Source organism: Carcharhinus amblyrhynchos, chromosome 14, assembly GCF_965287045.1.
Source record: "Carcharhinus amblyrhynchos chromosome 14, sCarAmb.v2.hapA, whole genome shotgun sequence".
In the NCBI taxonomy this organism is placed as follows: domain Eukaryota; kingdom Metazoa; phylum Chordata; class Chondrichthyes; order Carcharhiniformes; family Carcharhinidae; genus Carcharhinus; species Carcharhinus amblyrhynchos.
In genome coordinates, this window is record NC_137337.1 from 65,350,317 (window position 1) to 65,374,162 (window position 23,846).

Sequence of the window (23,846 nt, forward strand, 5' to 3'; positions counted from 1 at the left end):
GAGAATGGGAGGAGGAAAGCAGCAGAAGCAGCTGAATGGAATTGACTTAGATCGTAGGTTGTAGAAACTCTATAGTAGAGAAGGAGGCCATTCAGCCCATCGAGTCTGTACCGACCACAATCCCACCCAGGCCCAATTCCCTTACTCTAGGTTCAATTTAACACGCCAATCAACCTAACCTGCACATTTTTGGACTGTGGGAGGAAACCAGATCACCCGGAGGAAACCCACGCAGACACGGGGAGAATGTGCAAACTCCACACAGACAGTGACCCAATGCTGGAATAGAACCTGGGTTCCTAAAATTGAGAGGCAGCAGTGCTAACCACTGTGCAGCTGACTTAACTGGGGATTGACAGATGACAAGCTGCGAAGGGTGTCTGACCCCATTATTTAGCCATTCCACTTGCTAATTTAATGAGATTCATAGAAAATGTAATTGTTGCCATGGTTGCAGCACAGCTTGCCAATAAAATTTCAAGCCAGGCACATAATTTGATCAAATGTGTGAAGATAAACAGTTTTTTAGTGATTTTAAGCATTTACCAAAATAGAAGTGTTCAAGCAGCAGAATTTCAAGTCCACTCTCCCACACCACAGTGTGTGACTGTTTGTATCCTTGACATGATGGACAGGCTGCTCGCAGGATTAAAGGCCCTATGGACCTTCACTGCTTTTTCTCCTCCACCATCTGAAGTGTAAATTTTTACTTCATAAGGATTCAGTGATTTTTTTTTTCTCCCCGCACATCAGAAACACTTGGGGACTGATCATTCACTCCCCTATTGTACATTCCCTCCAACTATTCACTCACTCATTTCTTCACTCAAGGCCTTTGTTCTCACGCACGCTATCTTATGTTCTTTTTTATTCTCTTTTGTTCTTTCCTCCCTCTATCACATATTGTCACTTGTGTTCCCAACCTTCCTTTCTGTCCCTCTTGCTTTTTTTCTTCTGGCCTCACGCTCTCTGTTTTCTCTGACAATTGTATGCTCTCTTTTGCTCTCTATTATGTCTCTTTCTCGTACTCTTGTCAATTGGTCTCCCTCTTTTAATTTCTCTCTTGCATGCTCTGTTTCTACACGCTTTAGATATCACAATTTGGGAGATGTTCAGTGGTTGTGAGAAAAAGAAGCCAGACTGATCACCTCAGCATTTTGACTTTAAGGTGCAGCAACCTTTTTGTTAAGTAGGTAACGCAGCAGTCAATTTGGACGTGGCAGAATGCCACAAACAGCAACTTTTGGAAAGTGCAGTTGGGCATACCATTAGGCAGGGAATATCAATTGGGTGCTTCACTTTCAAGCAGCGTACGAGTGTGTTCTTCCAAAGTTTTTACACAAGGAGTGGTTAAATGCTGAAGTACCATGGTGACTGTACCATAGCCAGTGTCGCCAGGAGAGGGGAATAGGCAAAAGAATTAGAGGGGAGTACTTCAAACACAGTCTAATGAGTATCTCTTGTTGGGCGTGAGATGTATGATGTCCCTGTGTTGACTGCTACTGTTCTTTACCAGGCTAAAGCTGGTGACTTCACCTCCTTGCTGAAGTACAGTGTCTTGCGGATGCTATTGGACGCTGGCTTCCTATTCCTTCTGCGGTTCTCGCTGGATGACAGCATTGAGAATGTGATTGCTGCCTGTGTCCAGGCTCTGAAAGCACTTCTAGTCTCTCCCGCTGATGAAGTAAGTCACCTGACTCTTCAGTTGTGTTTGGTATTTGATAACTCATTCTGTGTACCTTGATCCTTGGGATGTGTTTATACAACTCGGTGGGGATTTAACCAGTCAGTAGGAGTATAGCTGAGTGAAGGGTACTGGTATTGTGATCGACTCCAGTCTGTCATTGTTCTGTGTGACTGTGATTACAGTCATATTTCAAGCTCTTAAATCTGTTGTTTGAAGCTTGCTGTTTATTCATTGATTACCTGTGAAGACTTGCATTCCAACCATTATTTTGTAAATTGAGTTTGTGTCTTTATATGCCCTGTTTGTGAACTGGAATCCCTCTCACCTGATGAAGGGGCAGTGCTCCGAAAGCTAGTGGCTTATGCTACCAAATAAACGTGTTGGACTTTAACCTGGTGTTGTGAGACTTCTTACTGTATTCATACAGCCATACATTGTAAATCAGTTCCATGGATACTCACTCAGTTTAATATTAGTCACTCAGCCACTGACTCTGACAGTCACCAATTGCTCAGATATTACTCCCAGGATCACTGACTGTTCAGAAATTACTCTCTCGCATTGACTCCTCGGATGTCACTCCCACAGTCACTGATTGCTAAGATATTACTCCCAAGGTCACTTATCCCTCAAATTAATCCCACTGTCACTGACCCTTCAGATATTACTTCACAATCACTGACTGTTCAGGTATTACTCCCAAAGTCACTGATCCCTCATATTATTTGCACAGTTACTGACCCCTCAGATGTTAACCCCACAGCCACTGATCCTCAGATTTCACTTCCACAGTCACTGAACCCTCAGATGTCACTCCACAGTGACTGAACCCTCAGATGTCACTCCGCAGTCACTGAACCCTCAGATGTCACTCCTGCAGTCACTGAACCCTCAGATGTCACTCCTGCAGTCACTGAACCCTCAGATGTCACTCCTGCAGTCACTGAACCCTCAGATGTCACTCCTGCAGTCACTGAACCCTCAGATGTCACTCCTGCAGTCACTGAACCCTCAGATGTCACTCCTGCAGTCACTGAACCCTCAGATGTCACTCCTGCAGTCACTGAACCCTCAGATGTCACTCCTGCAGTCACTGAACCCTCAGATGTCACTCCTGCAGTCACTGAACCCTCAGATGTCACTCCTGCAGTCACTGAACCCTCAGATGTCACTCCTGCAGTCACTGAACCCTCAGATGTCACTCCTGCAGTCACTGAACCCTCAGATGTCACTCCTGCAGTCACTGAACCCTCAGATGTCACTCCTGCAGTCACTGAACCCTCAGATGTCACTCCTGCAGTCACTGAACCCTCAGATGTCACTCCTGCAGTCACTGAACCCTCAGATGTCACTCCTGCAGTCACTGAACCCTCAGATGTCACTCCTGCAGTCACTGAACCCTCAGATGTCACTCCTGCAGTCACTGAACCCTCAGATGTCACTCCTGCAGTCACTGAACCCTCAGATGTCACTCCTGCAGTCATTCATCACTCAGGAATTGGTCCCAGTAACAGATCCCTCAGATATTTTCCCTGTAATCATCGACCAGCCCCTATCACCATAGCAGTTGAATCTTGACACTGGGCTGAAAGCTGACTATTCCTTTTAAATCTTAGTGCTGTCTTCACCCAGCACCTCTGCAATGATATATGCTTGCTTTGTTTCTGCACTTACCATTTCCTAATTGCTGCTGACTGCTCTGCTCTCTGAGTAGTATGGCAACCAATTCCAGTCAGAAATCTTAAAATTCAGAGAACAGCTCTTGCAGCCTCCCCACCCCCTCCTTGCTCCCACTTAAATATCACCCATATGTCAGACGTTTTGCCTTGCTACACATCCTCCCTTTTTATCACTGTGTGCCACTTCCATTGCTGAGTTAATGAGCTTTTTCTAAGAGGCAGCTGTGTCTCTGTACCACATCTAACGACTCCTGATTATCAGAATAGCAATCCCCTGTTGGGCTCAATATGTGGGGCTGCAATTCTCTGAGGTTCCCGGTCTACCAGCACACAGCAGCTCTTTGGAGAAAAGCTCAGAATCCATTGTTGACCTTTGTTAGTTGAGCTTATTACCATCGGTGGACTACTATCAAATTGGATGCCAGTCCTCTGAGATTGTCTTTGAGCCTCCAGGGTTTAAAGACTAATCTCCCAGAGACTGCTGCGAGCAAAACCAGGAAAAAAATCAGATTTTAAAAAAAACTCCTTTAACAATTTTATTCACTGGTTATAGAAATATTGAAGATGGGGGTAAAACAAGCTGTCTGAAAGTCACGAATTATCGAATCCTGTGAAGGGACTGGTTGGTGTCAGAATTCAGAGCACTGTGGTTGCATGACACTTTCATTCTCAATGATGGGAGTGTGGGGACGGGGCAGTTCGAAAGAAGTGATGAAATCTTCAAGAATATGTCCAAGAGCTGGTTACATGACTATCAAATCCTTCTATTGCACTGGATTATTTATGAGGCTAGTACTGTGGAGGGCATCATGCATCAAGCTTTATACCCTTCAAAACTAGTTCTGTTCCTTCTGGCATGGTGCATGAGGTGTTAAAAGCTAGTGTGGTATTTGGGTCAAACACTGTTTGGGGTTGGGAGGAGGCTAATGGAAAGGGGAGGGGTAAGTATTGTGAGCAAGAGGTTGGAAGGGTAAGATGGAAGAGGAGAGGTAGGGTTGGGAGCAAGAGTGAGGTGGAATGAAGGGAAGAAAATTATAGTTAGGGAGAAGAATTGTGAACAAGAGTGATGTGGTGACGGAGATCGGAGGATGTTTGGGGTGGAACTGAAGTGAAGGAACGAAGGGGAGGGAAACGAGGGCATCAAAGAAGTAGATGGGGGGAAAGAATGAAGAGGAGCAAAGGCAAGGAAGTTGAAGGATAGTCCCTGAATTACATTTTATGGTATTGGGAAAGGCTAGAGATAGTGTACTTCACTTCCTTCAACAGAACCAGAAAGGCAATTCATATGTGTTTGAGTATTTCCATCAAAATGATAGAAGATTGCACTTCTGTTTTCCTTAATTATTATTTATGTTAATTATTAATAATTATTTCCCTCAGGTGAACCACTTAAATGGTAGTCACTTATTTGCTGTGCGACACACCTAGATCACAAGAGGACCTTAGCTTTAAAATGTGTAATAGTGATGAGCATCATACGTTCTCTTTCTTCAGAATCTGCAAAACAATTTATTTTTGTTTAAAGTGCAATACATGTGGTCAAAGGAGTAGATGTGAAAATATTTCGTGCAAAATGGAGACTGACCCTCACTCTGTTGCTACCAGTAAACATTAGTTCATTCCTTGCAGGAATATCTGGACAGGACTTTCTCCTGGTACTTAGGCGCATCTGTGTTTCCCCTTCGACCTAATGAAATGGAGGAGGATGATGAGGATGAAGAGGATGCTGAGGAGGAGCAGCTGAAGGCAAGGGAGAACGAGAAAACCAAGGCCAAAGATGATAAGAAAGCTGACCCAGATGTTGCCCATGCTGATGCTGTGAAAGTAATGCCCTTTAAACATCCTACATTTCTTTACAGAGACATGGCACTGAATAATTTCTTTAAGATCACCAGATCAGAGCCTTGGCTCACATTTGTTGTCCTCTTCGTTTTTTGTCCATCCGCAGATAGCAGCCATGCCAGTTTGTTAACTATGTGCAGCCCATGATTTATGTCCTGTATGATGTTAGGCTGTATGGGAAAGTGCCATTGTCAGGATTTGGATGGCAGAGTCTTACAGTGATTCTGGGAAAAGACAGACCTATGAGAAGTTGGTTTTATCAGTGGAGTGTGGTGAGGGGAATGTGTGTGATCTTTCGAATCTCTTAATCACAGGCACCAGATTCAACCTTTGGGTGATTTCCAGTGCTTTCTGCATTGTGTGTTTGAGTTATGTTGCTTACACTATTAAAAACAGCAAAACAAAGACTTGTGTTTCTAATAATACCTTTCATGGCCTCAGGACATCCAAAAGCTCTTTTACAGTCAATACAGTACCTTTTGAAATGTAGTCACAGTTGTAATGTTGGAAATATCCCAGTAAATTTACATACAACAACCTCCCACAAACATCTTAAATGGCTTGGTTAGGCAGCATCTGTGCGTCCATTTAAACTGTTAACTATGTTTTTCTCCACCAATGCTGTCAGGTCTATTGAGTATTTGCAGCATTTTCTACTTTAAGTTTGAAAACTATTGGTCTCAAGTTTTGAAAGTTCCATGGATTCCCCAGCCTCTACCTCTTTCTAGGGGATAGATTTCCAGATTTCTGTTACCCTTTGTGTGAACAAGTGCTACCTGTTGTCATACCATGAACAGCCTCAACTTAATTAGAAGATTGTACACCTTTTTCTACATTTCCCACTGGAACAATTAGTTTCTATCTATCTTAGCAAATTCTTGAATCTTCTGGGCCTGAAGTTTCCACTTGACTATGTTGATTTTTTTGGGCACAATTTGGTTGCAATTGGCCTAACTGGCACAAGGTTTTGGGGCGTTTTAAACCCAAATTACACCCAGTCTAATGTCAGGTTTCATGATCTTTTTGCACTGGTTAAAAAACTGCTACTCCCAAGCAACTGGAAGTTTCCATTAACAATATTTGTTTGAGGAATTAAGCTGGTCCTTTTGGGTGCAAGGATACTAATAGATCTATTTACATACTTTCGAATTAGTAGCAGAAGTAGGCCACTCGACGCCTCGAGCCTTCTCCTCCATTCAATAGGACCATGGCTGATCTGATTGTAACCTCAGCTCCACATTTCCACCTTTTCATCCCCTTGCTTATCAAGAATCTATTTAGCTCTGTCTTAAAAATATTTAGACCCTGATTCTACTGTCCTTTTGAGAAAGAGCGTTCCAAAGACTCATGACCCTCTAAGAAAAAAAAACCCTTGTCTCTGTCCTAAATGGGTGACCTCTTATTTTTAAACAGTCACCCCTAGTTCTAGATTCTCCCACAAGGATCTTATATGTTTCAATCATGTTGTCTCTTATGCTTCTAAGCTGCAGTGTATACAAGCCTAGCTTGTCCAACTTTGCCTCATTAACCCTTTCATTCCAGTTATTAGTCTAGCAAACCTTTTCTGAACTATTGAGAAAGCAAAAACTAATTTCTTATAACTTGCTAAGAAGCTAACTATAGTAATCCAATGTAGCCAGAAAAATGGTTTTCTATGTTTTTTGAAAGTCATTTTCACTAATTTAAATGTGTTGCTCACAGCTGATGGTTTAACACAGTGATTTAACATGCTTGTGTGATAAACCATTTCAGCTGTATTAATAAAATTCCATTTAGTTATCGCTCATAAATATATCGAGGGACATTTTTAAAGTGAAGCTTCTTTTAAAATAATTTGATGTTAAGATGCTGGCCTGATTGAGCTGATTCATGGCAAATTTTGTGTTTGCTGATAGCAAATGGGTGCGTTGAAATACTGGGAGAAAAGCCACTTCTCAAACTGTGCAGTTTTTGCCTATTGTGCCTGAAACAGAATTTTCAATCCCTGGTGTTTAATTTTTCTGTGGCATTCTTCCCACCTCAGGGTTTGCTGAAGATGAAAATACTCCAACGTTTGCGTTATATTCTTGAAGTTGTTCGACCTGTCCCCACAGTCATTCTTGACATATTGGCGATCTTAACTCGCATAGCAAGACACTCCTCTGAGGCTTGTAATCAGGTAATTCATTCACTGTTATTGATTGTTATAGTTGGTCAAGAGCTTTGAAAGTGTTCATTATAAAGAAAGTAAGGGTTTGCATTTCCTTAGTGCTTTTTAGAACTTCACGGCATCCTAAAACATTTTACAGCCAATATTAGACATAGGACTCAATTCCACTTTCCTGCCTGTTCTGCCTAGCCCTTTACCCTGCTTTTTATCAATTAAGTTTTGAAGTTAGTCACTGTTGTAGCCGCTGGTTCAGGGATAATATTGAATGGAACACTGGGGTGAACTTTCATGGGTTTCTTCAAAATAGTGCCTTAGACCTTTTATGTCCACCATGAAAGGCAAGTGAGCTGTTGGATCTCATCTGAAAGATGGCACCTCTGAAAGTGCTGCCCTCCCTCTACTACACTGGAGTGGAGATTAAACATCTTAACCGTTTGACTTGCAGGTGAGCAGGGCCTCAACTATTTATGATGTATATTACTGACTTGGATAAAAAGATAGATTGTATTATGTTTATATTGCAAATTTGCTGATGATACAAAGATAAGCAGTCAAGCAAGTTGTGAGGAAGTTACAAAAGAGTCTGCAAAGAGATATAGATAGATTAAGTAAGTGACAAAAATTTGTGAGGAGTATAGTGTGGGAAAATGTGTGGCTGTCAACTTTGGCAGGAAGAATAAGAAAATAGCATAATATTGAAATGGAGAGAGACTGCAGAATTCTGTGGTACAGAGGGATTGGGCTGCCTTTATACACAAATCAAAAAGTTAGCATGCAGGCGCAGCAAGTAATTAGGAGGACAAATGTAGCATTAACCTTTTTGTAAGGGAGATGAATATAAAGTAGAGAAGTCTTGCTACAACTCTACAGGGCACTGGTGAAACCACAGCTAGAATATGGGGTAAAGTTTTGATATCCTTAAGGAGGAATATACTTGTTTTGGAAGCAGCTCAGAGAAGGCTCACTAGGCTGATTGCTGGGATGATCAGGTTGTCTTCTGAGAAAAGATTGAGCAGGTTGGGCCCTATACTCTGGCATTTAGAAGAATGAGAGCTGACCTTATTGAAACGTAAGATTCTGAGGCGACTTGATAAGGTAGATGCTGAGAGAATACTTGTGGGTGAGTGTAGGCGGGCCTGGGTAAGATTCTCTTGTCGGAGAGTTGGTGCAGTTTCGATGGGCTGAGTGGCCCCTTCCTGCACTGCAGGAATTCTACCCACGAAGCAGAGAATGCAGTCGAATGTAATGGAAAATCAAGTATGTGGGAGAGCATGAAGGGAGAGAAATCTCAAATGTTTGTTAGGAGTGTTGTGTTCTAGAGTGAATGTGGTGTGTCTTACACTGCCCTCCCATTTTACAGCATGGAAGGAGGCCAATTCTACCCATCATGCCTGTGCCAGCTCATTGAAAGAGCTATTCAATTTGTCACTTCTTTTCCCACAGCCCTGCAAATCCTTTTTAGATATATTTATTGAAAGCAACTATTGAATCTGCTTCCACAGTCCTTTCAGATAATACATTCTAGACTATCGTGAAACATTGGGCTGCACAATGGTGAACACTGCTGCCTCTCAGCGCCAGTGATTCGGGATCGATTTCAGCTTGTCTATGTGGAGTTTGCATGTTTTCCCGGTGACGGTGTGGGTTTCCTCTGGGTGTTTCTGTTTCCCCCCACAGTCTAAAGATGTGCAGATTAGGTGGATTAACCAAGATTAATGAGTGGTGTTATGGGGATGGAATGAAGGGGAGAGCCTGGGTGGGATGCTGTTTCAGAGAGTCATTGTAGACTTGATGGGCAGAATAGCCTCTTTCTGCACTGTAGGGATTCTGCAGAACTATTGCGTAAAAAGAAGTTCTTCCAATCTCTTGATCTCTGCCTTTCTTGCTCACCCAGATTTTGAGTTGCCCAAGGCTCCTGGAGACTATCATTTCAGAGTTTCTGCCATCCACCTGGAAGATCCAGACCCTGAGTGCTGGTAGGCTGGTGACCAATGCTTATGGTGTACCAGTTGCAGCTGCCATGAAACTGATCCGTGTCTTGGCATCTGCTGGAAGGAATATGTCAGCTATTCTGGTAAGGGTCATTTTAGCTTAATTCATTTGTCATTTGTCACACTTCGCTGCAAATGGAGGGACTTATTAAGTGATATCCCTTTAAGGTCAATAGGTTGTTTTGGGGTAGACTTTGTGTGTTGGCACTGGTATTTTTCTCCATGTGCTCTAATCCTTAACATTCTTATTTGCTCTCCATACCTCTGAATATTTCTTTCTCAAGTAATCTCACTCACTTTGAGGAATTGGTGCGCCTTGCTTCAATGAGGGATTATGGCAGGAAATTCCTCATAACGACCCTCTGTGTGAAAATAATTTTGAACCTTCCGCCTATTCCCACCTCTCTACATCTAATCTGAAAAGCATATCCTTCTGTTTCTTTCTCATCAGGTACTTAGCTCAGTGTACTTGTGCTATTAATCCAACTACTCATTATGATATTGAGTTCCACATTCTAACATCTTTGGACAAGGAGCAGGAAGTTTCTCCTGAATTCCCAATTGATTTTATTTGTGGCTATCTTTTTGGTGCATCGTTTTTGTTTCCCTTACAGGTGAAAACATCTTCACCTTTTCTGTGTCTGCTCTATCAAGCACTCAGATCATCTCTTAACCTTGCCTTTTCCAGAGCAAATTTTTCCTGAAAAATATAACTTAACTTACCTTCTTCAGTGCCTTGCATCTTTTTAACAATATGGAGATCAGGCCATCTCTGGTCACTCATTTTGTACTTTACTCTTAGTGAGGTCTATCCAAGTTTAATATTCCAACGTTTCAATTCGGTCTCTATAGCATTGAATCCCACACTTTGTTTTCATTTTTATGGTCTTTTAATCCTTCAAAATCTCGAAGACCTCTACCAGATTACTTTTCAACCATTTTTGCTCCAGTAAAAAAAAATCCTCATTCCTCAAGTTTTTCTTTATATCTAATCCTGAGCCGTAGCTTATTGCATAAATGGTGCATCTATTCCACTTTCTTTATATTAATTCTTTAAAAAAGTTCTCAAAACTGTGTCCAATCTTCCTGTTCATTTTTACTCTACGCTTTAGCATGCAAAACTAAAGTTTCCTTTGTCTTTTTATAGTTAACTCTACTCCACTACATTTAATAACATGTATGTTCATATATCCATCTGTCTATTCAGTTTAAAGGGAATTCTAAAGTTTCTTCTGTGATCTGGCATTTCACAATTTCTACATGTTAATCTGCATCTCCTACCTCCCTTACCCATCTGTAGCCTCTTACTGTTTTTCGTAATCCTCCTCACAGTTTGCTACACTTGGCCAATTCAAAACCATGGACAAATGTCAACACTAAACTTCAATCCCAAAATACAATTCTTTAATTTTTATCGAGTACAGGGGTGGCTCCAGCAAATACTCCTGTGGAATACCACTTAAACGTTCTAGCTGAAGAACCTTCTTGTTACCTCCACTCTGCTTTTTCTTTGCTATTTGACCATCTAGTAATGCATACTAAGAACTCTGACAACATCAGGTTAAAGCCCAACAGGATTTATTTGGTAGCACAAGCTTTTGGAGCACTGCCCCTTCATCAGGCGAATGATTTAGCAAGTTCTGAAATTAAGCTAACCCGCAACTTTCTGGAACTCTTTTCAGGTCTTTCTGTTTTGCTTTACTTGTTAGGAAAATCTACAAAACTGACTTCTTTGGCCAAGATTACACGACTTTGACAACTCTAAAGTGGTTTATTGTCAAATTTTGCTTTATAATGCTGCCGTGAAGCAGCTTAAGAATTTTTTTAATGATAAGTGCACTCTTTGAATACAAGTTATTGTAACACAATTACTGGTAAACTATTGATTCTTTCCCTAGACTTCAGAACCATGGAAGTTCCAAATATCTAATGCATTTAAATTCCAGTGATTTTTTTTTTGTCCCTTTGCTGATTGAGGTTTTGACTGGTGATGGTAGTGAATCATGGACCTTTTGTTCCATCAATAGCACAATATAAGTATTAAGTTTTTATTGACCAAGGAACAGGTTGCTCAGGTACATAAGACAAAATCATAATAACATGATGCTATGCAAGTTCAACACATTGTCCAATCCTATTACTCAGCTGCTGCCAGAATTCCTATTGTATGTAATTCAGTTCATCCCTAGATCAAAGCATTTTTATTTTAACTAATTCCTGATCAGGAATCCAGCTCTGGTTATTTGGCCTGGCCATCTCTGGTCATTCATTTTGTACTTCACTCTAGGCTTTTAAGCTTAAATTTGATTTTGTTATTGCTTTTCTATTTTTATCACCAAGAGATTTTGACTTGCGATGGCTTTCATAGTTTCATGCTTTGATAGAATTCAGAAACCTACAGAACTGTTCATATTTCAGAATTAAATTGGCAGCCTTGCTTATAAAGATGACTGGAAGTGTGCAGTAGGTCATGTTCAACCAAGATTTAGGGCTCAGGCAGATAGTTAGGACAGAGAAAGAAAATAACTCCAGATCTTATCCGTATTGTACAGGATTTGGGTGTATTTGAGGGAATCATGCAGAGGGAGTTTTTCTCTGTGTCTAACTTGAACAGGTTAGATCTGGGAATGCTTGATGGGGCAGCATAGAGTGAGCTACAGGCTCTATCTAATCTGTACTTAGCCTGGGAATGTTCAGTGTTGACATGGGATGTTTTCAGTGGAAAATTGCCCCTTTTTCCAGTGGTGATGTTTTTCACTTGAGTTAACACAAAGATTACTCCTTACTATCGGCAATAAGTATAATTAAAAGAAAATCTATTGAGAGAAGTAGTTCCTTATGATGAGTAGTTTAAATCTGTGCACTGTACAGACTTACACCTGGACAAGTTAGACACATCTGTTGGATTATGAATGAACAGACTGCTTAATAACATATATGCTTCTGTGTATCTTTTTATACAGTTAAATAAATACAGTATGAAGGCACGAATTGGGAGGTTCATATCAGAGGACCCTAATGATCTGCCCTTGGAACAGCAGGAAGCTTTTGTGTTGAGCACTGAGGCCTTGCGGTTGTGGGCTATTGCAGCCAATTATGGACAAGCATGTGACCTGTACAAGTGAGTGCAAGGTGAAAAGGAGATGGGGCTGGATTGGTACATTTATTTGGCACATGTTGAATGCACATGAGTTGGGGGCCTGGTGTGGAAATATAAATGGGGGGTGTTCACATATGTTGAGTGGGTGGATGGGTATGGTGAAGGAAGAGGATTGGTAAGTTCAAGGGCATGTACGACACTTGATTTGAGGTGTATGTCCAGCCACATTTGGGGATTGGTCAATATTTTTGGAGAGGCATAATTTAGGGAGTGGGAGTTAGGTTATTTTCCTGTGTTTTTTGGCCCTCTGGGGATACATGTTGCCAGAGTGGCAGGTGATGAAGTAGGCAGAGAAGGGGGAAAAGGGCTGAGTAATGATGCTCACGACTGTTTATTTCCTGGTCTATCAATTCCATATATTTGTATCTTTCGTGATCAGTAGGACATCCCAAACTTTTAAGTGTTTATAAGAACATAAGAACTAGGAGCAGGTGTAAGCAATTTAATCCGTCAAGCCTGCTCCGCCATTCAGTATGATCATGGCTGGTCTTGATTTCAACTCCACTTTTCTGCCCGTAACCCTTCAACCTATTACTAATTAAAAATCTCTCCAGCTCCTCAAATTTACTCAATGTCCTGGCATCCACCGCACTCTGGGGTAGTGAATTCCACAGATTCATGTCCCTTTGAGAGAAATAGTTTCTCCTCATCTCTCTTAAATCTGCTAACCCTTATCCCAAAACTTTTATCTTCTTGTTCTAGATTATCCCACAAAAGGCAGTGCCAGCTTGTCTGTTTTGTCACTACCATTTATCATCTTGTACACCTCAATTAGATCTCCCCTCATTCTTCTGAACTCTAGAGAAATGTGCAATCCCCTGAGAACCAGCTGACAGACATTCAACAGATACATGTTTCTTTTGTGTGGAACAGAGTAGTGTAAGTGGCACACGGTGGTGATCCAAAGGTTGCATGTTCTGAGAACTGCATGAATCGTGTTGTGTAGGATGGCCCTGAGGAGGAAACAGGAAAAGTATAGTTTAAATTGCCTCCAAATAATTTCTGCACTAAAAGTTTCTTTGCTTATTTGAAGGAAGAGCAACTATCCCCTCATTTCTGTTTGTCTTCCAGGGATTTCTATCCTGCACTGATGAAGATGCTTCAGACATTACCGAATCTTTTATATCAGCCTAAGGAGGAGGATCTATTGTACAGTTTTTACGTGCAGAGAGCCGAGGTGTTGGTTTGCCTGCTGATCAACATTACTAATAGTGCAGGCTGTGTTGCTGAACTGCAGGCCCAGTTCATCTCCAGGTACATCTTTGACACAATTGAGGTACCAGACTGCGTCAAATGCTACTTTCTCCTAACGTTCCTCCAGCACCAGGTCCCAGGATCAGTCCCTTCACATGTCTGAGTCCGGAATGTTGTGCATCTCCACTCAACCGCTTGTAGCCTGTTTTGCTTTGATCAACTATACGCCTGTGACTCATGGAAACTCATCCTCTATTTAAAATACACCAGTTTAATCGACTGAGAAACCCACACAGATTGAAATTGTGTTCATCTCATTAGTGCAAATTCTAACTAGGGGGCCTTCCCTTCATGGGTTTGTTTCTTCATTTGGCCATGAGTGCGTACTCCCATAGGGCACCTTCTGTTGCTTTGCTAATTGCTTTAGATAGGACCTGCGTTCATTTAGAGAGTCTTTCGCATCCTCAAGACGTCCCAAAGTGCTTTGCAGCCAATGACGTACACAGCAAGATCCCAAAACAACTGAGATTAATGAATTCTAAATGTTTTGGTGATGGTCACGAATTGGCCAGGGCACCAGGGAACATTCCCATCATCTTTGAATAGTGTCATGGAATCGTGTGCATCCTCCTGAGAGGACATATGGGCTCTTGGTTTAACATTTTATCTGGAAGACTAGTCCCTCTGAACAGTGAGAATACCAAAAAGTTTAACCTGCATTGGCAGATTGAAGCAGAATAAGGAAAGCCAATGTGCTGTCATCTTTATAGCGTGCAGTTGCAAAGAACAGTATGGAGACTGAAGCTCATGTTCTCCTAAGTATCACTAGGAATTGGGTCAGAAGAAAATGCCCTCATACTTTCAGTATAAGTACAATAGTTCTTGACATCCCTTCATGAGGCATACTTGTGGCAACTGCAGCCATGTCTCATTTGTCACCCATAATTCATTTAAATTTATCAGTAACTTGGATAAAAAAAAGAGAACCATAAATCCAAATTTGCTGACAACATCAAGTTAGGAAGTTGCAAAGTGACATTGATGGGTAAAGTGCCAAAATGATGGTAGATGGAGTTCAGTGGCAGCAAGTATGGCAACATTCACTTTGGACTGAAGGAAATATATTTTTTAAATGGTGAAAACGAGTAACTGCAGAAGAGAAGACAGTTAGCTGTCCATGGACAGTAATCACTAAAAGCTTATAGAAAGTGACCAAACATTCAAAAGGTCAAAGCAATGTTAATCTTTAGTTTAAGAGAGCAGGAATAAAATACAGCTGCACAGAGCTCTGGATGGAGAAATCTTGGGAGTACTGCATTTAGTTGCAGGTACTTTTTCCTGTAACAGTTAACGGAAATCTGAAACTGTCTCTCCAAAAACCTGTTCAGGCTGTGTGTGTGGAGGATGAGGGGTAATCTGGACTATCAATTGACAACTTTCAGATTTAAATTGATCTGTTTTTTGACACAGGTGCTAAATATTATGAAATAAGATGTGTGAGTGGGTTCAGGTTGCAGATCAACCTTGATCTAACTGAATGAGTACAGATTCAAGGGGCTGTATGATCTATTTCTGTTGCTATGTGGCTAATTCATAATGGTGAATAGATCGTACTAGATCACAAAGTGAGCTGAACGGTATGTCTATCACTTGCAAAAAGAAGCACTGCAATACATTAGGAAATGTCCAGGCAGACACTCCAAGACTGTTCCTCATACTATCCCAACACATTAGAAATGAAGACCTTGACTGGATAACCTAGACTTACTCCTCTGTGGGGCAGCTGCAATAGTGAGTTAGTGATTTCACACTTTCTGAAATCATTCTTGTTCTCAGTTATGCTGAACTGTTGTGCATAGTTCTCATGCTGATTTCAAACCAATGATAGAACCAACCAACTAATCTCTTCCTATACCCTTACCTCCCCAGTGGAGATCATCAGAATTATGAATGGCGTAAACAGGGTGAATATAGAGAGATATTTACATTTTTGGATGACAAAGGAGAATTCAGTTAAATATAAAAAAAATACAAAGGGCAAGTGAAAAAGTAGATAGGATCAAAGTGCCAGTGCCAAAAATAATGTGCCAACATAAAGAGGAACCTAAAGGTTTTCCAGAGGCTTGTTCAGGGTGGAAGGGTTGTCAAGAATGGTGGGCTAATTAAGGACCAAAATGGAGTTCTACTGGAGACAGAGGGTATGGCTTATGTACTAAATGCTTACTCTGAATTGGTGTTTGTCAAGGAAGAGGAACTTGTTAAAGCTATAGCAAGTCAAGAGGGTGTTGAGAAGCTGCAAGACATGAAGGTTGATGTGGTATTCAAAAAGATAGTAGTACATAACGTAGATGAGTCAGCCAGTCTGGATAGGATATATTGTAGGTGCTGAGGAAGTTGAGGTAAACATTGCAGAGGTATTGGCCTCAATGTTCTAATCCTCCTTACGTGCAGAGGTAATACTCCTTTCCAGAAACTTTTAGAAATAACCGTCTGGGGGAAATGTTATGATTGTTGGGCAAGTGACGTTTTTTGTCTGTATTGTGTTCTATGTAAAAATAACAGCCACTTGAACAAGCATGAATTAATGAAGGAGAGCTAGCATGGATTTGTCAAGGGCAAGATGTGTTTAACTAGCTTAATTGAATTTTTTGATCATGTAACAGAGAGGATGGATTAGGGTGGTGCTGTTGATGTAATCTGTATCGACTTCGAAAGGACTTTGATAATGTAGCAGACTTGGGCTGGTTATCAAATTGAAGCCCATGAGATAAAAGAGGCAGCAGGAGGGTGGATACAGAGCTGACTAACGTAGTTGTGGTGAATGACTACTTTTTAGGTTGGAATACTGTTCCCCAAAGTTCAGTAAGAGGGGCACTGCTGTTTTTAATCTACGTTAATGGCTTGGATTTGTGGATACAGGGCACAATTTGGAATTTACAGAAGATATGAAAGCTGGAGGTTTAGTAGATGCAGAGAAAGATAATATAGACCTCCAGGGGATGTAACTAGGTTTGGTCACCTGTCAGATGAAATTCAGTGAAGGTGACATATTTTGGTAGGAAAAATGAGAGACATTGCAAGCTAAGTTGTACAATTTTGAAAGAGGTACAAGAAGAGAGAGAGTTGCTTGTGCATAAATTGGTGAAGATGGTGGATGCAAGCACATGAGGTCCTGGGATTTGTATAGAGATGCAGAGTGCAAAAACCAGCAAGTTATGCTAACCTTGCATTAGGGTTATGGGTAATTGAAACACTGGTTCAGATCCAGCTGGAGCATTGTGTCAAATTTTGGGCTCCACACTTCAAGAAGGGCAATGAAAGCTTTGGTGGAGGTGCAGAGAGATTTGTCAGAATGGTTCCAGGAATAAGGGAGTGTAATTATGTGGATAGACTGAGGATTGGTTTCTTTTTAGCAGAGAATGCTAGGAGGTGCCTTAAATGTAATTAGAAGCATGAAGTGTTTAGGTAGTTAATAAAGCATAACTGTTTCTAATGGCTGATGGTTTGATAATAAGAGGGCATAGATTTAAGGTGACTGGCAAAAGAACCAGAGGTGACATGAGGGAAAATCTATTTTAGGTAACAAGTGGGTTTGAAATGCACTGCCTGATGGGATGGAGGATAAAGGTTAATTAGTAGCTTTCAAAAGGTAACGACTTGGAAGAAGAAAATATTTCAGGGCTTATGAAAGAACAGGACATTGGATTGATCTGTGAAAGAGCTGACACAGACTTGATGGACCAAATGGCCTCCTTCAATGTTGTATTATTCTATGATTCTAGATAAGTGGATAAAGGAGAAAGGAATGGAAGGATATGTTGACAGGGTTAGATAAAGGAGGGTGGGAGGAAGCTTGTTGGGGCAGATAAAAGTGGATTGATTGGGCTGTTTCTGTGTGTTCTATCTAATTCGTGGAAGTATATCTCATTAACACTGCTTTCCATCACCTTCTATAATTTTTCCCCTGGTTCTTTCTCATGCCTGAATCTCCCTTCTCTGGTGAAGCACCCTGGGGCATTAACAATGCTATATGAATATACTGTAACACATAATTTGTCCTGATGCCTAATCTTGAACCATTATCAAACTGCTGTACAGTATAACACTGCTGGACAGCTTGGTGCCACTTCTCATGATTGAAGCAAGTCTTAAACTGACATAAGGCGGCTGTGGTAGGACTGTAGACTGATGTAGGGTGACTGGAACTTGATAGTGAGCATGCGGAGTAGCAAGGGGGAAGGGGGCAGCTGTGTCAGGGTCGGTGGCTGTTGCTAAGCAACTGTTGTATACAGCAACAAAGGCTGATTTAGTTTTCCATAGCAGAACACTTTGAATTAATGCTACCTAATTCTGAATGCATCCCATCAGAGTTGATGATGATGCAGTCTATATTAAAGTGATTGACACCATCTTGGTATACACGACATTTTAAGAGTCATGAAATAAAGGAAACCCAAAGGTACCCATTAAATGTCAGTAATGTGATTAAATGTTACATTGGAGAGTGCATTCGTCAATCACATTCGGTCAGCAGTGATTCCAAGTGAAACCCATTTCAAGGCCTTTGTGATTGGTGTGGCAACAATTCCCTTGTGTATTCTCAGAGCTTGTGACTAGGTTGTTTCCAAGGTTACACTGCTGCTCATTGTTATGGAATGCTGTCTGCTTTAATTTAGAAACCTTTGAAAGATTTAGGCAGTCAGTTCTATGCAGTAATGCTCTTGCCTCCGAGTCACAAGGTCAAGGGTTTGAGTCCCACTCTACAGACCATGTCTAGGCTGACACTTCAGGGGAAGAACTGAGGGATTACTGCATTATCGGAGGTTCCACCTTTCAGGTGAGACGTTAACTTAAAGCCCTGTCTGACCCCTCGGGTGGGGGTAAAAAATCACTTTGCGCTATTTTAATGAAAAGCAGAGGCACTCTCTCTGGTGCCCTGATCAGTATTTATCCCTTAACCAACATCACTGAATAAAAAATAGATGATTTGGTTGCTATCACAATGCTGTTTTGTATGATCTTGCTGTGTGCAACATTAAAGCAGTGACTTAAACACTCAGAAAAAGCAAGATACTGCAGATGCTGGAAATCTGAAATAAAAACAGAAAATGTTGGCAGCATCTGTGGAGAGAAAACCATAGTTAATATTTCACAGCCATGTGACCCTTCTTCAGGAGTAGGGTAATTTTAACTAGAAAAATTAACTGTGTTTCTCCACAGATACTGCCAGACCTGCTGAGTTTATCCAACATTTTCTGTTTTGATTACAGCAGTGACTATTCAAATGTAGTCCATTGGCTTTAACCTGCTATGGAAAGTCTTGAGATGAAAGATGCTGTGCAAATGAAAGATTTTGATAAATAAGATTTTTAAAGTTTTCAGTAAATAAGGAGAAACTATTTAAATTGGCAAGAGGATCAATAACCATAGGACACAGAAGGGAGTGGAAAAAAAAGCTCTACATTTATACAACACTTTTCATGACCCTTGGATGTCTCAAAGTATTTTACACCAAATTAAACACTTTTTAAAGTGTAGTCATTGTTGGACCTTGGAGAACACAACAGGAGAACATATGGGCCAACAACTTGGGGAAGCAAGGCATTGAGATGATCTTACATGAAATTCAGCAGGTAAAATCTCTGGATGACTTAGCAGCATTTATGCTGAAAAATGGAGAGAATCTGCTTGACACACCAGGAGCTGAGATTAAGCAGCAAAGAGTGGGCACTCAAGCAAAAATATCCAGATGAAGTCATGTGGATTTCTAAATTTTATAGTTAATATTGTGATGTAGGAAATGTGGCAGCCAACTTGTGCACAGCAAGGCCCGATAATAGGTGGATCATCAGGTCACTTTAGGTGACATTGATTGAGGTCAGAACATTGAGGGCTGAAAACTTCCCTGCCATTCTTTGAAAAAAAACCATAGATGTTTTTCTCCCCACCTGAGAGGACAGACCAGCTGACACCTTAAAACAGACCTTTAAGGTCTCTTTAAAAAAAATACAGAAGCTCTGATAGTGTAATAATTCCTCAGTGCCACAACTGAATTGTGTTCCAATGTCCCTGAGTTGGAATGGCCAAGCCACTGCTGAGAGGCAAGAGTGCTATTCAGACTGTCCAGCAATTATGTAATTCCATGTTTTAATGCAGTGCCTTTCTCCCTAGATTGTTGTTTTGGGTGAGTGACACTGTTGCCCCAAATGAAACAACTGGTCAATAGCTTCTCCATTTGCTTTGTATAGTGGCAGGGACCAGGTGGAACATATTTCCCCTCCTCCATTGGACTGGAGACATGTGACAGGTATCAAGCCCTTTCTGGAGAGCTGTCTCAAAAGGTGCCTCAAGAAAATCAACTGTCCAGTGGCTTGGAGTAAAGTGAGACAACTGACAGCAACATATATCACTTACTTGGGGACATACTATAGCAAACTCATCCAACAGGTACAGAACTATTTTACCTACATGTTTCATTGGCATGCACTTATTTCCTGTTGTGTGTTACTCTGTGTAACATTTTTCCTTTCCCTGTCGCAGTGAAACTTGTAACATTTTTCTTTTTTGTTTTGTTGGTTATGGTTTAGTTAGCGTCATGTGTTTGGATAGTAGTTCCCTCAGGGCTAGAGTTTACATCTCACCATAGCAGTTGGAGAACTTGAATTCAGTTTTGAAGAAGTCAAAAATAAAAAGCTGTAGAAGCAAATGTAAGTTGGTTGAAGAAAAGGCAAGTGGTTCACTAGTGTCTTTTAGGAAAGGAAATCTGCCTTCCTGATCTGGTCTGGTCTATATGGGACTTCAGTTTCACCCACTCTAGTAAACCCCCTGCAGCTGTATCAAACTGCTAAGGTCCACTAACACTTTCTCAGGGCAACTAGGATGGGCAATATATTTTGCCCTTTCTGACATCTCAGAATAAATTTTGAAAAAAAACTTACTTCTGGAAAGAACTTAAATTTACGTAGAGCTTTTGACCTCAGAATATCTCTAAATGTTCACCATTATGTTTGAAATGTACTCTCTGATCTTGTGTGGTCAATCTGGGTACAGCTGTGCACTGCATACAGCGATGTGCTGTGTAAAGCAATGTGCAATCAGTTAAATGGCTAGATCTCCTTTTTAAGACATTATTTGTGAGATGAATATTGGCCAGGACACCTATGAATATTGCCACGGGCTCCTTGCATCCATTTGAGAGGGCAGATGGGGTCTTGGTTTAAGCTCCGATCCAAAAGATAGTGTTCCACAGTGTGGTCCTCTCCTCAGTTGTCCAGTGGAGAATCAGCCTGGACTATGTGTTTAACTCTTTGAATTAGGTCTTAAATCTATAAGTTTCTGACCTAAGGATGAGAGTGCTCTCAACATGATTGAATTCTCCACACCTGGTCATGAGAATTATTGATGCTCTTGTCCACACATGTTTAAGTTTGCTCCACTCCGGTCTCTAACCAGTTTCAGGGTCCTGTTGCTTCTGCATAATTTGATATCTACATTTTAGCAAATTGTTTGTAACATGGACATTGCGTTGTCTTATCACTGTTGTATCTTCTGGCCTCCTGCCTTTTTGTATCTCTCCCTGTGCAGATTTCTTTGGGCAGATGTTTTTAAATGAAAAACATCCTCAGAAATATGGTGTCAGAGCAACACAAGGTCATAAACCAGCTGGATCTTGCTGTCTCCAGCCAGGTGATATGCCAAATGATTGTCTCCTTGTTTAGATCTGACACAGAATGAGATGGTCTGACTGTCTGTTTGACTTGTACACATGAGAAGATGCTCTGGGTTTCTCCTTATGTCAGTCAGACACACAGTGCAATGTTCTCATTTTCTCCTTGTCTGAATTGTACCCACACTGATATGCTTTCACCCTGCCCTCTTGATGTCATTCTGTCTTGAATTTTCCACAGCCTTCCTATAGACCAGTTGAATGTTTAGAAGAATTGGAACAATTTTGCTCAGAGACATTGTTCCCATTCCTTAGCCTGCCAGCATTAGAGAACATGTTTGTGGATCTCAGGTAAGCTGTGTTTTCATGTGGAACTGTGACATCCCTACCATTTGTGCAGTCTGACTGCAATTGTTAATGTCTAATTTGTTTGAAGTGGGAGTGTAAAATGGATCAAAGATTAAAGTTTGTAGAGGATGGCGCAATAACATTGAACACATGCTGGAAATATGGTAACAACATGTCGTAATTCACAAATGAGTCGCTATCATGCATCCCAGAACGTAGCATCTCTATTTATACCTGTAACTAGTAGATTTTCTGATCCATCCTTGAGTTTTAGTACTTAAGCTGGGCAGCTTGTATTTGATAAGGCCAAGGATAGCATTCATGGTCAGTTACAGCCTAAAGGATGAAATTATACCCTTGCAGTGTTGTTCTGGGCAATCTAGCAGAAGTATGTCCCACCTTCAGAAATCCCATTGCACGCCAGTTTCTGGGTCCTAATGAAAGGATTCAGAAGAACTTAACTTCTGTGAGGAACAACTATCTTTGTGTTGCTGAAAAAAATGGTATCAGTATTTTTTGTCTTGCAATCACGAGGCAGATGCAAGAATACCAAATTTCAAGAAGCGCATACCTGGATTATCAGTCACGCTATCAATGTGGCTCCCTTACACTAGCTAAAAGCTACATATATTCATACGTGGGAACATGTCCAGGCACTGCACCTTTTCTAAATTGAAAATTAGTTCCTGGTGCATTTCTATGGCAATGCCTTAACAAACAGCTGACTCCCCAATCAATCGGCACCCTTTTCTCACAGTGTATATTGTTGTTCCCTTTAAAATTGGTACTCTTGTGCCTGTCCTGACAAGTGCCAGGTGAAGACAACATGTCTCGTTTCTCCTTTTCAGCAATACTTCTGTTTGTCAGCAATTCCTTGTTGTTGACTTTATATGCAACCACTTTAACTGAACTTCCTCAGCACGGGGCTACCTATCTACTTCCATCCTCCTCCTATAATACTGCTGTTTCTCAACCAATGAAAACTTTCCAGGCCTCATCCCTGTATTTTTTCAACTTGGAAAACTCTCCCTGCTAAGTTGAAGGTGGCAAGAGCAGCATCTTTGATAGGAAGGGACAGCCTTTTATAGGAGAACTTGACTCAGGTCAAAATGGGGCATAATTATTCAGTAGGGGACCAGGAAGTTTATCTATAGAACTCTTCCAAACCGTTGGACAGTGAATTCTGCTGCCTGTGTGTCAGACAGTGCTGTACCAGAAAGCAGATAGGAGTGATTCTCCTGGTTTACTGTCTCAGGCTCCTCATTTAGCCCAATGTAGATGTCTCACTGAAGGTAATCTCCCTCTTCTTACAGTTTAGCATCATTAGTGGAAGATTCACCATGAAGGTTTTCAGGATGTTATAAAAAATTGGGGACAAACATATTGGTATACTATCTGACCTGATCTTGCAGTCCCATTCCCTGTAATTTTTGACCATAGCTGACAGTATTAGCGTGTAACTAACTAGTTGCTGTTATCTTTCCTCAGGTCACACTCTGTCTTGTGCAACCCAGGGTTCTGCTGTCTGGGGCCTGAGATCGTCCACAGTCTGGTGTCACTGGGTTTTGCTGGAGTAGAGTCACCCCTCAGCTTAGTGGGGTCAAAATTCCCTTTTGCATTCCTGACTGCTTTGTTTTACCTGCTGAACACCATCGGCAGTATACACAAGGGATTGGCAGAAAAGGTGAGGCATTTTTGCCCATACATATTAATCATGGCTGTCATATCAGCTGGCATATAAGCTTCTCTTAGGTACCTCCTAAAACAGTAGGAGATGGATTTTGTGTTTGAGTGTGTATGTCTTCCCTTTACCAACGCCCATCAACTTTAGATGTTGGTCTGTTTATGCTTCTCGCCACTATGCCCCATATCTGAGGAACCTTTTCACTCTTCCATGAAGGTTGAATTTTGATCCTGCTTCTGGGTTTAGCTCACTGATCTCAGTCAGTGTCCGTTGACTAGGGAAGGGAAACGCCCCTTGCCACCCAGCAACTCCTGCTGGAAGTTCACACCAAATCTCATTCCTTGTGTCTCCGGTTCAGCATTGCCTTGATTTTAAAATTCTCAAAAGTCTTAGAATGATATAACATAGCAAGAGGTCATCTGGCCCAGCATGGCTGTACTGCTTCT

General features: G+C 41.2%; 1 protein-coding gene across 1 annotated transcript in view; it reads left to right on the forward strand.

Annotated features, from left to right (window-relative positions):
• The first annotated feature begins 1,474 nt into the window (after window positions 1–1,474).
• The window catches only part of LOC145352187 (RNA polymerase II-associated protein 1-like), a 42,146-nt gene continuing 19,774 nt past the window's right edge, over window positions 1,475–23,846 (forward strand). Inside the window, exons 1-9 of the mRNA XM_080201917.1 lie at window positions 1,475–1,684; window positions 4,996–5,190; window positions 7,232–7,366; window positions 9,252–9,431; window positions 12,312–12,469; window positions 13,580–13,762; window positions 19,951–20,149; window positions 21,610–21,719; window positions 23,205–23,400. Coding sequence (XP_080058043.1) covers window positions 1,475–1,684; window positions 4,996–5,190; window positions 7,232–7,366; window positions 9,252–9,431; window positions 12,312–12,469; window positions 13,580–13,762; window positions 19,951–20,149; window positions 21,610–21,719; window positions 23,205–23,400 — 1,566 coding nt within the window. The remainder of the gene's footprint in view (window positions 1,685–4,995; window positions 5,191–7,231; window positions 7,367–9,251; window positions 9,432–12,311; window positions 12,470–13,579; window positions 13,763–19,950; window positions 20,150–21,609; window positions 21,720–23,204; window positions 23,401–23,846) is intronic.